This window comes from Euleptes europaea, chromosome 4, assembly GCF_029931775.1.
Source record: "Euleptes europaea isolate rEulEur1 chromosome 4, rEulEur1.hap1, whole genome shotgun sequence".
Classification (NCBI taxonomy): Eukaryota; Metazoa; Chordata; class Lepidosauria; order Squamata; family Sphaerodactylidae; genus Euleptes; species Euleptes europaea.
The window spans coordinates 96,879,892-96,892,186 of record NC_079315.1 but is presented as its reverse complement, the minus strand read 5'-3'; the positions used below and the strand labels follow the sequence as shown (position 1 = coordinate 96,892,186).

At 47.8% G+C, this 12,295-nt stretch overlaps 1 protein-coding gene across 1 annotated transcript; it reads right to left on the bottom strand.

Moving 5' to 3' along the window:
• Positions 1–664: 664 nt before the first annotated feature.
• Positions 665–12,029, bottom strand: PLK2 (polo like kinase 2). Its single transcript, XM_056848406.1, has 14 exons — positions 11,799–12,029; positions 10,288–10,395; positions 9,994–10,110; positions 9,645–9,774; positions 9,287–9,374; positions 8,172–8,267; positions 7,160–7,358; positions 6,789–6,936; positions 6,035–6,132; positions 4,862–4,985; positions 3,752–3,992; positions 3,525–3,654; positions 3,331–3,441; positions 665–1,425 (listed from the first exon to the last, which is right to left on the bottom strand). Exons 1-14 carry the CDS (start codon positions 12,027–12,029, stop codon positions 1,234–1,236), a joined length of 2,013 nt encoding a protein of 670 aa, XP_056704384.1. The 3' UTR covers positions 665–1,233.
• Positions 12,030–12,295: the final 266 nt, after the last annotated feature.

Here is a 12,295-nt window from a genome sequence, read left to right as displayed (position 1 = left end):
TGCCAAACTTTGTGCTGGGAAAAAGTCAGATTATTAAATTGCTTTAGAGGAGAACTTAAAATAGAGCCCAGAACTCATAAATCATGTAGCGATGCCTAAGCAACAAAATGGTACCCAGAGATATTCATGGACTTCCTTGCGTGGGTTGGTAAGTGGCCAAGACTTGTGAGTTTGGAAACCATTGCCTTTCTTCATGGTGTTTCCTGCACAAAGGAACCATGTTCCATGCAGCGTACTGAAAATTACTGTATACTATGAAGTCACCACCAACATGGTTCAGAGTCTCTCTTCTATCTATGTTTAAAACGCTATGTACCTGGGAGCAAATATTAAAGTGGCTGAGCTAATCACATTTTCTGAGAAGCCACCTATTTTACTGCTTGCATGTCAACACAGAATGTCAAGTTGATGATGCGTCAAACAGAAGCCTACAAGAGAAGCTTCTATGTATCATTTCACCTACAGCCCAATTGCTAAAGCTACGTTTCGATAGTAGGGTTTCTTGCAAAGTGCCATGCTGAAACACAAGACAGAGGGCATTCCATTCTGACCACCAGTCCAAACTGTACAAAAGTGGCTCAGGACACTGGCATCAGCTCTAGCTGGTACCAGTATGTGCAACAGGGAAAAAAGGCACTGTAGTCATTGGTTCAAGTTCCCGCCCCACTCTTTATTGCCAACAAATGTGTTTTTTTTCTAAAATCACAGTTCCAGGGAAAAAAAGTGTATATAATAAATACTTCCACTTTGGGCTGTAATAAATTAAAAAAATTATTAACAAGGAATGCACTTTGCCAGCCACAAGTGTGATCAGTTCTTGGAAGAAAACAAGAAGAAAAAAAGTATGGCCATAGTTCACAGTTAAGCAGTCACAGAACTGCCCCTTAACAATTATTCCACAACATCGAGCACTCCCTCCCTCCCGGTTCCTCAAGTGTTATTTCACAGTTTAAAGTCCTCCATCAGAACTGTTCACTGCAGAGCTTCGAGTCCTACTCAATATCTTTCAAGGCAAAGAAAACTACATTCCAAAGAATTCCTTGTCACACCGTTAATCCAACAAAGCAGAATGCAGGCTTCATGTCTGGTCCCAGCCCAGCACGTGAGACAAGATAGTGGTTCGTACCAGTCCCTTCCTCCTCCTCCTCCTCCGTCAACATACTAATCTTCCCAACAGCCTCCATGTGTGGACTTCAGCAAAACAAGTCCTTTTGGTTTTTAAGAAGAGTTTTTTTAATTACACCTTTGCAACAGCATATTCAACGCATATTCCATTCGATGCTTTAGCTCCAGCGAGCACCCAGACATCAAGAGAGTCGTCAGGCGAAAAGTAGTCGATATCCGATCTTCATTGATGTAGGTAAGCAGGTACTCCTCGCTTTGGTTGCAAATGATGATCTTTGTGTGATCGTGGTAGAAGTTCACCTGCCAAGGATGGAAGAGTTGTGAATTAATGCGAGTTGAGGCTTTCGCCAAAGAGGCTGAATCACTGCATTTGGTACCGTTCCATAGGCATAGAACGTACAAGTTGTATTACCGGGTCCTTTTGTTCAGGTTGAATTAAGTCACCACGGCAACAGATTTAAGTGGCACCAATTAAGTCACATTTCCAATTTTAAAAATACTTCCTCGACAAGCATGTGTATGAACTGGTTGCTGTAACAATCTGGCATATTTTGGTTTGCAACCAGAGCAGCATTTATATAGCTTAGGAGCACAATCCAAAGCTTTTAGTTATAATTCTGCAGTGCTTGTCAGATACATATCTACTTAGAGATATGAGTTGGTTAGACTCCCACTTTTACACACGCAAAATTCTTACTAGAAGGCCACAGTAGCAATTTATGCATATATTCAGAATTAAGGCCCATTGACCAAAACAGAACTTCTAGCATAAATGCATAGAACTGGTCTGCAAAAAGCATCCACACTTTTCTTTTAAAGAGCAAAGTATGGTCGTTACTGGGTAAAATAGTGTTTCTATGGGATCTGGGGTGACCATGCTGTTTGGTTGCTTCAGTCCTAAGTATTCATACCTTAAGAACAAAAAATGGGTTGCAGGTAGAAAATGAAGTCTAAAGAAGTGAATTGGTAGTCAAGAGGACTCATTAAGCTACATGAGGATTCCTGAATCCTAGTGCCAGAGATGTCTTGCTAGTCTCTGGGTCCATCAACTAGTCCACAATAATTACATTTAACTGCTGTAATTTATATATTCAGAGAAAGTTATTTTTATCCACCCTAGTGCATTCATGCATGATCCACCAATGACCCATCTAGGCCATCATGCTATCTACTATACAGCAGCAGACAGATGCCCCAAGCATGACTGTGAAGTCAATTCTCTTAAATCCACAGCATCAGAGAACTATGCTTCTGGCCTTCAAGAATTCATCTTTCATGTATTTATTTATTTATTTTCGTATTTCTAGCCCGCCCTCCCCCGGCCAGGCCGGGCGGGTTACAACTTTTAAATTTCCAATATAACAACAAACAATAAAATATATGAAACCATAAAACAACCCAATTAAGTTAAAAGATGGTTGCCGTATATAAGTACTTACTGTAGCAGATGAGGCCACCCATAATATAATTGGTTCGGCTATCCACCATCAAATATATCACAAACTGAGGGTGGGGAGTAGGGAGGGAGTAGGGATTTGTGTAAACCAAGCTATCTAATACTAGTTCCCATCACAACATCCTGTAGCAACATATTCCTTCTGCTGTCCATACACTGTGTGAAATGGTACTCCTTGTTCTACAAATCTGATCACTGATTCTACATAAGGGGTGCAAGGGGCTGTGGCTCAGTGGTAGAGCATCTGCTGAGCATGGCAGAAGGCAGGTTCAATCCTGGAGAAGGCGAGATCCTGGAGAACCACTGCTAGTCTGAGTAGACAATACTAACTTTGATGGACTAAAAAGAAGAAGAGTTGGTTTTTATATGCCAACTTTCTCTACCACTTAAGAATCAAACCAGCTTACAGTCACCTTCCCTTCCCCTCTCCACAACAGACACCCTGGGGGGTAGGTGGGGCTGAGAGAGCTCTAAGACAGCTGTGACCAGCCCAAGGTCATTCAGCTGGCTTCATGTGTGGGAGTGGGGAAACAAATCCAGTTCACCACATTAGCCTCCGCCACTCATGTGGAGGAGTGGGGAATCAAACCCAGTTCTCCAGATCAGACTCCACCGCTCCAAACCACCGCTCTTAACCACTACACCACGCTGGCTCTCTATGGGTCTGATTCAATATAAGGCAGCTTCACATGTATGCTCAGGATTTTTTTGCGGGGGGTGTGGGGAGAGAAGCAAGTGAAAGAAGTTACCTGGAAGGTGCCATCATTGAAAAGCATCATCAGCGCCTTATCCGATTTCAACCACTGCAGGAGATAAAGCCGAGGTCTGCGGACATCAGTTACGCTGGGCAGGTCCCCTCCCTGGAAGATCGCACCAAGCTCAGTTAGAACAGGTATCACTCAAACAATCTAGAAGTCCAAAGTCCAATGCCAACACTACTCACATCCATGAGGTTCTCCTCCATGTAATGAGAAAAGTACTTCAGCACCGTCACTTGGCTGATGAATTGTTCGGGAGCATCAGTGGCGGAAAAGACTGAACACTGGCCGAGCTCTGCATAGTAATGGACTGTTCTATAGACAAAAAGCGAGAAAGGAAGGTAAGGTTTAGTCAGAGCAGTGCAAAAATACAAAGGGACAACTGAGCTGTCTTTGTCAACTAGCCACTCACTTCTTGTCCGGGAGGAGGCTCATATGTGCACCGTTGTTGAAGAGGACCCCCACAGTGTGGTCTGACAACTGATAACCGAAGCCGTATTTGTTGGAATAGTCCACCCATTTTGTGACCCACTGGAAAGAGACAGACAGCTGTTCTTTGGGAATATGATCCGACTCGGGCATGTTCTCTAGGCATCCACGCAGGACTCTCGCCACTGTATCAGCTACACTTCCCATAGTACTATCTTCAAGGCCTGGGAGTGGGGAGAGAAAAAGTGTGTCATGCAGGTTTCTCAGCAAACTATGAACAAGTCCATCATCTCTGTACCATTCATAGGAATCACGGAAACGTAAGAGTTGAAAGGTACCTCCAAGGACATCTAGCCCAATCCCCCTGCACAAGGCAGGAAATTCAACTATCTTCCCCCCCGCCACACACACCCAGTGACTCCTGCTTTATGCTCAGAAGATGGCAAAAAACCCTCCAGGATCCCTGGCCAATTTGGCCTGGAATAAAATTGCTTGTTCAAAACACGGGATGGTTTGTTCAAAAACACAGGATATCAATATTATGAAGATCCCTTGTGACAAGGAACAATATACTGCTTCATTTGTGGGGGAAGAGAATCTAGGCATATACCAGCATTCTCAGAACTTAGACTAATTTCAAGTGTCATTTTTTTAAGGGATCCATGGGAGTTCTTCACACAATGTGTAGTTAAATTGTGGAACTCCCTGCCCCAGGATGTGGTGATGGCTGCCAACTTGGAAGGCTTTAAGAGGGGAGTGGACATGATCATGAAGAGGGGTATTCATGGATACTAGGTCATGATGAGTAGCCATACTCTCTAGTATCCTAGGAGCATGCCTATTATTCTTAGGTGCTGTGGAACACAGGCAGGACAATGCTGCTGCAGTCATCTTGTTTGGGGGCTTCCTAGAGGCACCTGGTTGGCCACTGTGTGAACAAACTGCTGGACTTGATGGGCTTTGGTCTCATCCAGCATGGCCTTTCTTATGTTCTTAATTTTGACAGACCTGTTCATGTTAGTTTAAAGTCAAGGGGCCCCCACTTTGCTAAGATTTTATAACTTGGTTACTGATAACAGTAGGAAACACTTACATTCACTGCTGCTGCTGCAACTGCCCAGTGTTCCCCGGACGATCATTCGGATAGCATCCCCTACTTGCTTGGTCTCTGCTAGCATGCCAGGTTTGGCTATGGGGCTGTTGGAAGGTTGGCTCTCCTGAAAGGAAGAGGACATCTTGTGACGGTCCAAGCAAGATGACCCAAAAACACGCTGCAGTTCTTGTTCCAAAGATGGTGGTTCCTTACTAGCAAAGCCACATCATGTCATCAGGTAGAAACGTGGGAGTTGAGCTCAAGCTTGTATTTTCTAAGCCATGTAAAGGACGCATAGTGTGCATTCTACACACAAGCCTGTTGCCTTCGCTCCTCCAAGACGCCCACATTGATGTTCCTCAGGTTACCCAGAGGGGCACCAGTGGGCCAGCCATACCTTGAAAACCTTCCCCACAACAACCTGAAGCACCATGAGAATCAGACCTATTGAGACCATTAAGTGGGCAAAGCTTTCTTTTTGAGGGAGGGGCTGTGGCTCAGTGGTAGAGCATCTGCTTGGCATGCAGAAGGTCCCAGATTCAATCCCTGGCATCTCCAATTAAAAGGACTAGGCAGGTAGGTGATGTGAAAGACCCCTGCCTGAGACCCTGGAGAGTCGCTGCTGGTCAGAGTAGACAATACTGACTTTGATAGACCGACGGTGATCTGATTCAGTAAAAGGCAGCTTCATGTGTTCATGTGACCTTTATTGCCTCCAACTGAACGTCATTCTTGGGCAACCCAATACTAAGTTGTTTTTACAGCTAAAAATAATGCATTTTGCATTTCTGGCCATCTTCTCCACTTCATTATCCCACCATTACTCAAATCTGGGTTCCCATACATCACTACAGGAGGGCAAGAAAAAGGTTTGCAGACATGCCTGCAAACACCAAGTCTTCCATATGACAGGTTCATTCAGAATTTTAAATATATATATTTATATATATATATCTCCAAAAAATGAGTAGGGTCGAGCAGCATCTCAACGGATTACACTGCAAAGCAGACGCCAGTTAACAATCCCATACAAATGGGAACAGTGATGGCATCAGAAGTCCCCAAAATAGACTAAAACCCTCAGCATTTAAGTATCTGCTAGCTGCTCGTTTCCTAGTCCGGTTCGAAAAGTCCAGAAACCCATCAACAGAGCCATGTAGCAATTATACATACCTCCTCGGGTCTATGTTTCGGGGGCTGCTGGGTTATAGAGGTCTTTTTCAAGTCATGTCGAAGTTTGTATATTTCTTCATCTTCTTTAACCAATCGATCTGGGAAGACATAGGAAAAAACCCAGTCATTACTACAACCAGAAATGAATCACAACATCGGGAGACATCCTGCAGTGTTTTTCCTTGCTAGGACACGCAGTTCCCCCCTGCAGGTTTGCCTGTTAGTCCCTACCCAGTTTTCATTTGCTCGCATTCGATTTCACAGGGCAGAACACGCTGTCATACCAAGGGACCACTAATGAAGGAGCTGATGGTAAACCAGTTTCCTGTTTTTCCAACAATAGGCTGGCATAGGAGATTGACAGAATTACCCAATTGGTGTTTAAAGCTTTTATACGGAGCTGCTGGACGTGCCTATCCTGAGCATGCAAAGCTCTTTGGAAGCGACAGCGAGTGTTTTCATAAACTGGTATTTGCACATAGCTAGAAGTTAAGCCAGCTGCACTTTGTGACCTTGCTCAGTGGTATAGCCTCTGCTTGGCATGCAGAAGGTCCCAGGTTCAATCCCCGGCATCTCTAGGCAAGTAGGTGATGTGAAAGACATCTGCCTGAGGCCCTGGAGAGCCGCTGCCGATCTGAGTAGACAATACTGACTTTGATGGACCAAGAGTCTGATTCAGTAGAAGGCAGCTTCATGTGTTCATAGGAAACTGGAAGCGGGGGTGCAACAACTTGTACATAAATAAGATGCTTACTCTGCGTGTCAAAATATCTCGCTTTTTCCTTCTTGCCCCCAAAGAGAGCAGCCGCTGCCTTCTTGAAGAAATTCTTGGCCGGGCTTGACAAATTGAAGTCGGGAACTGTATGACAACAACTTGCTGGAAGTCTCTCTGGGGTGAAGCCCTGAGGAAACAAGATGCACAAAGATCATAGAATCATAGCATTGGAAGGGACCACCAGGGTCATCTAGTCCAACCCCCTGCACAACGCAAGAAATTCACAACTACCTCCCCCCCACACCCCCAGTGACCCCTACTCCATACTCCATGTTGATGGTTGTCAACAGATCGACACCTGCATTCAGAACAGAGGGAACCACAAAAAAAAACCCAAGACAGCTACTAACCAGCAAGAAGAAGTCATGCCGAACGATGTCATCTAAACTGGGGCGGTCCTCAGGGTTTTTTGACAACATGCTCGTAATCAGATGCTTTGCTGGGGGCATCAACGACGATGGCAAGGAATATCTTGCTTCCCTGATACACCTGTAGGTTTCCTTTAGGTTAGTGGTTTCAAACGGAGGTCTTCCCAATAGCATTGTATACCTGTTGGAAAAGAAAAGGAGACCCGTCTTGTTATTTCCATCTCTGCAGAGAATAAAGCTATACGTTAAGCAGTTTCCCCTTCAGCTACTTCATTCCCTAGATGGGGTGGATCCCAGAAGTTACACCAGGAAATTGAGTCAAGGTTGTGTTTACTCCATTCTATTTGTACAGAAGAAGCACAGGTTTGGTAACTTGGCAAGAATTCAGCTCTCAGCAAATTGTAGCTCGCATAGCTGCCGGTGGGGAAAGTAGGCAGAGCTGGACTCATAGCTCAGTAATACAGCGCATGCTCCCAGGTTCCACTTCTGCCATCTCCAGTTAGAGATCTCTGGCAAATGGATCTGAAAAGAACCTATAACATTCAAGAGCTAATGCTAGGTTGGACAAACCAATGGTCTAAAAGCATAAGCCAGCATCGTTTATACCGTGACATTTCAGCAGATTAGGTCTAGTGGGTTGAAGGATGGGCTTTACTACCTAGTGTCAACTTTTGCGCTCTCATATAACCAGAACGAGCAAAACAAGTTGTGCCCGATAAGCACCTTTGCACAGTTCTACTCAATTCTCACATGGAGATAGATCACGATGGGTAGCCATGTTAGTCTGTCCGTAGCAGTAGAAAAGAGCAAGAGTCCAGTAGCACCTTGAAGGCTAACCAAAATTCTGGCAGGCTATGAGCTTTTGTGAGTCACAGCTTACTTCTTCAGATATCTTGCTCTTTTCAATTCTTACATATCCTAAGGTTTAGATTTGTGAGAATTTGCACACATGTGTATTTGCATGGAGGGCCAAATAAATATTCTTGATACTCACATGACGCAGCCCAAGGCCCATATGTCCGATTCACAGCCGTGTCCTTGTTTGTTCAGGACTTCTGGAGAAAGGTAATTTGGTGTACCACAGATGGTCCTGGGGGGGGAAACATTAGCTAGGAGTTAAACTTCAAGCCTTGTTGTGGCCACCTTTCCCAGGTATTCTTGTAACGTGTTTACAATAGATTTCAATAAAACATGCACATCTTCAAGTCAGTTTGCTTATTACTAGGGAAGGCATTTGGCCTAGCGACTAAGAGTAAGTACTGGGCAGGTTCCATGCTAGCCTTTTGCTCCCACTCCAGCAGGCCTCAACCCATAGGCGTGGTCACAACAGTACCCAACCAGCAGTAGATCTACCATTACTGAAAAAGGCACATCAGAGGTCAGTTCTGACAGTTCACTTGATGGTTCTATGGTATTACTCAGTTCATGCAGTAACCTGGAAAAGAGGTGGGCCTAAAAACCATTGGCCCTGACCTTGATGGCCCAGGCTAATGTGATCTCATCAGATCTCAGAAGCTAAGCAGGGTTGGCTCTGGTTAGTACTTGGATGGGAGACAAAGGAATACCAGGGTTATGCAGAGGAAAGCAATGGCCAACCACCTCTGTTAGTCTCTTGCCTTGAAAACCCTACTGGGTTGCCGTAAGTCAACTGCGACTTGACGGTACTTTACACACAAAAACCATTGGACTAGTTCATGTGTAGAAACTGGGCAGCATGAACTGACCTATTCTGTTACTGAAAAGAGGCCCAAGTGATGTGCTATCTTGGCAAACAACGCTTCCTCTCATTGCCATACGTAACTAGGAATCCCCAAGACAATCCCACTGTGGCCTTGAAGCGCATGATGATACACATATGAAGTCACATATGAAGTCACATACTGAATCAGACCCTTGGTCCATCAAAGTCAGTATAGTCTACTCAGACCTGCAGTGGTTCTCCAGGGTCTCAGGCAGAGGTCTTTCACATCACCTACTTGCCTAGTCCCTTTAACTGGAGATGCCAAGGATTGACCCTGGGACCTTCTGCATGCCAAGCAGATGCTCTACCACTGAGCCACAGCCCCTCCCCATCTTTAGACCATGGCAAAGATCCCCCGAGACCCTTACCGCCTTCTGTGTTCCAGAGGTTCAAGCCTTGCTGCCAATCCAAAGTCACCTACTTTCAACTCCATAGCATCGTTAATAAAGAAGTTACCTGCAGAAACAAAGGGTGGGGGGAAAGCCAGTTGAGTGCCCATTCGACGTAATGATGTATTAGACAAGTGCTGACTCATGCCCGAAGGAAGCCAGCAGATAGTCTACTTAGCGCTATTACTCAACCATTCCAAGACCATACTGCAAGACAGTTGATCCTATCAATAAATTCCCACGAGTGTAATTTTAACAGCGGTGGGGGAAGCACACTTCCAGCACCTAATAGCTTTAACATAAGGCCAGTGTATCTTAGCCAGGGCAACCCACTCACCTAGCTTCAGATCTCTGTGCAAGATTTCTTGCTCGTGAAGGTATTTCAATCCCAACACGATCTGCCTGAGGTAGTATCGCACTTCTGGCGCTGTCAATACCTTCCTCGCTTTCAAGATGTGAGCCATAGACTGGCAAGGGAAAAGGAAACAAGGCACAAACCGAGGTCACCGGACTGAAGCCAGACACAAGATGAGCATGTGTTAAAAAAACTGGGATGGGGAGGGGGAGGAATAAGAACTGCTTAAAGCAGTTGTGGAAGATACCTTGCGCACCCGCCATGCATTTTAAGTTAGCTGCCAATTCCATGCAAGTGAATACTGGATTTCTCCCAAGGGATGCATGCTCACCCTTCGACTGCAGTACTCCAGAAGAATGTAAATATTCTCTTTGTCTTCAAAGTAGTGGTAGAACTGCACAATGTGCCTGTGGTTCAGCAACCTGTGCAGCTCAATTTCTTTATCAATCTGGGGAGGGGGAGGGAAAAAAGGTCAAAAGAGAGAAAGCGTGACTCGCACGTATGCCTCATCCACCGTGGGAAAAAGCCCGGGCTTACACGAGTAAGCCCTTGCAGGAAGAGGGAAGGGCCACCCAAGCACATACGAGGGATTCCTAAATGCCGTGTCACAGAGGCGGGCACGCACCTTCTCTCTTTGATGAGGCTTGGCCACTCGGCTGTGAGGAATGATCTTGGCAGCGTAGACTTTGCTCGTGGTCAGATCCGTCATCTCGTAACACTTGGCAAAGCCACCCTGGGGAGACGAGCCCACGAGAGAAAGCACATCATTAGATACGACGGCTCAGAGATTCTCACACGCGCACCCCCCTCCTTGGCGAGGAGTTCAAGTCAGTCGAGCTCTGTGCGGAACGGAGGACACAGCTCGGAGTCGAACACATGAAGCTGCCTTATACTGAATCAGACCCTTGGTCCATCAAAGTCAGTATTGCCTACGCAGACCGGCAGTGGCTCTCCAGGGTCTCAGGCAGGGGTCTTTCACATCACCTACTCGCCTAGTCTCTTTAACTGGAGATGCCGGGGATTGGACTTGGGACCTCCTGCATGCCAAGCAGATGCTCTACCACTGAGCAACACAGCCCTCTGAGGGGGAGCCAGAATATTTACCAGAGGCTGGGCAGAGCCTTTTCTAACCCACAGCCAGCGCACCAGCCATACCAAAGCAGCCACCAGCGCTGCCGCCAACTATTAAATCGGTGGCAATCCCAGCAAACGGCTGTGTAAAGATGCTAGAAGAAGAATGCCAGACACCCGCAGCTGCAACGCAGGCACTCCATTCACAAGAGGCAGCTGCAAGACCTGTAGGTCCGATGCATGCATGCAGCCACCCGAACATGCAACGCAAAGAGGTCGCCTGCTGCACCCGGTCTGCGAAAGCAGATGCACATGCGTTTGTCCCACGGAAACAAGATCTGGGAAGCAGCCCTCTCCAGACGCGCAACTGACAACGGCCATTTATGCATGGGAGGCTTATGCCTTGGATTTGCCGTTCAATAGATGCACATTTCCCATGTGAATTCTCAAAACTTAAAAATGAGCTCCCATGCAGAGATTTCAGAATTTGGATGGGGGGAAATGTGCATCGAGAGAGCAGCAAATCCAAGGCAAAACCTCCCATGCGTAAGTGGCCATTGTGCACTTAATCCAGCGTGAGATCACGGAGGAGACTACTGAAGAACTAGACACGAATGGCACAGGGAGAGAATGGAGGGAGGGGGGTTCTGAATAGGGTTGCCAAGTCCCTCTCTGTTACGGGTGGGCGGTTTTGGGGGAGGAGCCCGAGGAGGGCGGGGTTTGGGGAGGGAGGGTCTTCAATGCCATAGAGCCCAATTGCCAAAACGGCCACTTTCTCCAGGGGAGCTGAGCTCTACCGGCTGGAGATCAGTCGTAACAGCAGGCGATCTCCAGCTAGAGGCTGGCAAGCCCTAGCGCTGAAGCTTGTGCAGAGACACGGTCTGGAGCCTAACAGACGGAAGCCAACGACGGGACGCGAGCCAGGAGCCAGGCAAGGGCCGAAGGGGGGGCTCCGCGGCACGAAGCGGCCTTTGGGGGCGGGGGTCGCCGGCCGCATCCTCTTCGCCCCCGCGCCGATCCACGTCCAGGCCGCCCCCCGAAAGGGCTCCGCCGCGGGGCATTTACCTTTCCCAGCACCTTGCCGCGGCAGTAGCGCCTCCCCGTGGTGGGGTCGGTAATAACCCGGGAGACCTCGGCGGCCGGGTGGTGGGGATGCTGCTCCGGCTCCGCCGCCGCCGCCTTCTTCCTCCGGGACTCCCCGCTGCAGGCTCTGCCCAGCGCCTGCTCGCCCGGCTTGCCGCTGCCGGCGGCTCCGGTGCTGCCCGGCTGGTACGCGATCGTCCGCAATAAATCCATCGCCGGCCCCGCTCGACGCCCGCAAGCCGCCGCCGGCTGCTTCCACCCCGCCGCCGCTCTTCGCAGCCAGCCCGCTCTGCGAAGAGGGAGGCGGTGCGGCGCCCCTTTTATAAGGCGGCCCTGCGGTCACGCCCCCCCGTGACGTCACAACATCGCCTCCCCCCCGCCCCCTAGCGGCGGAGGAGACCCGACGGAGCTCCGCGTTGGTTGGCGGAGCGCGCGCGGAGGAGTCTGGCGGCGACGGGGGAGGAAGGGGGGGTCGTTGG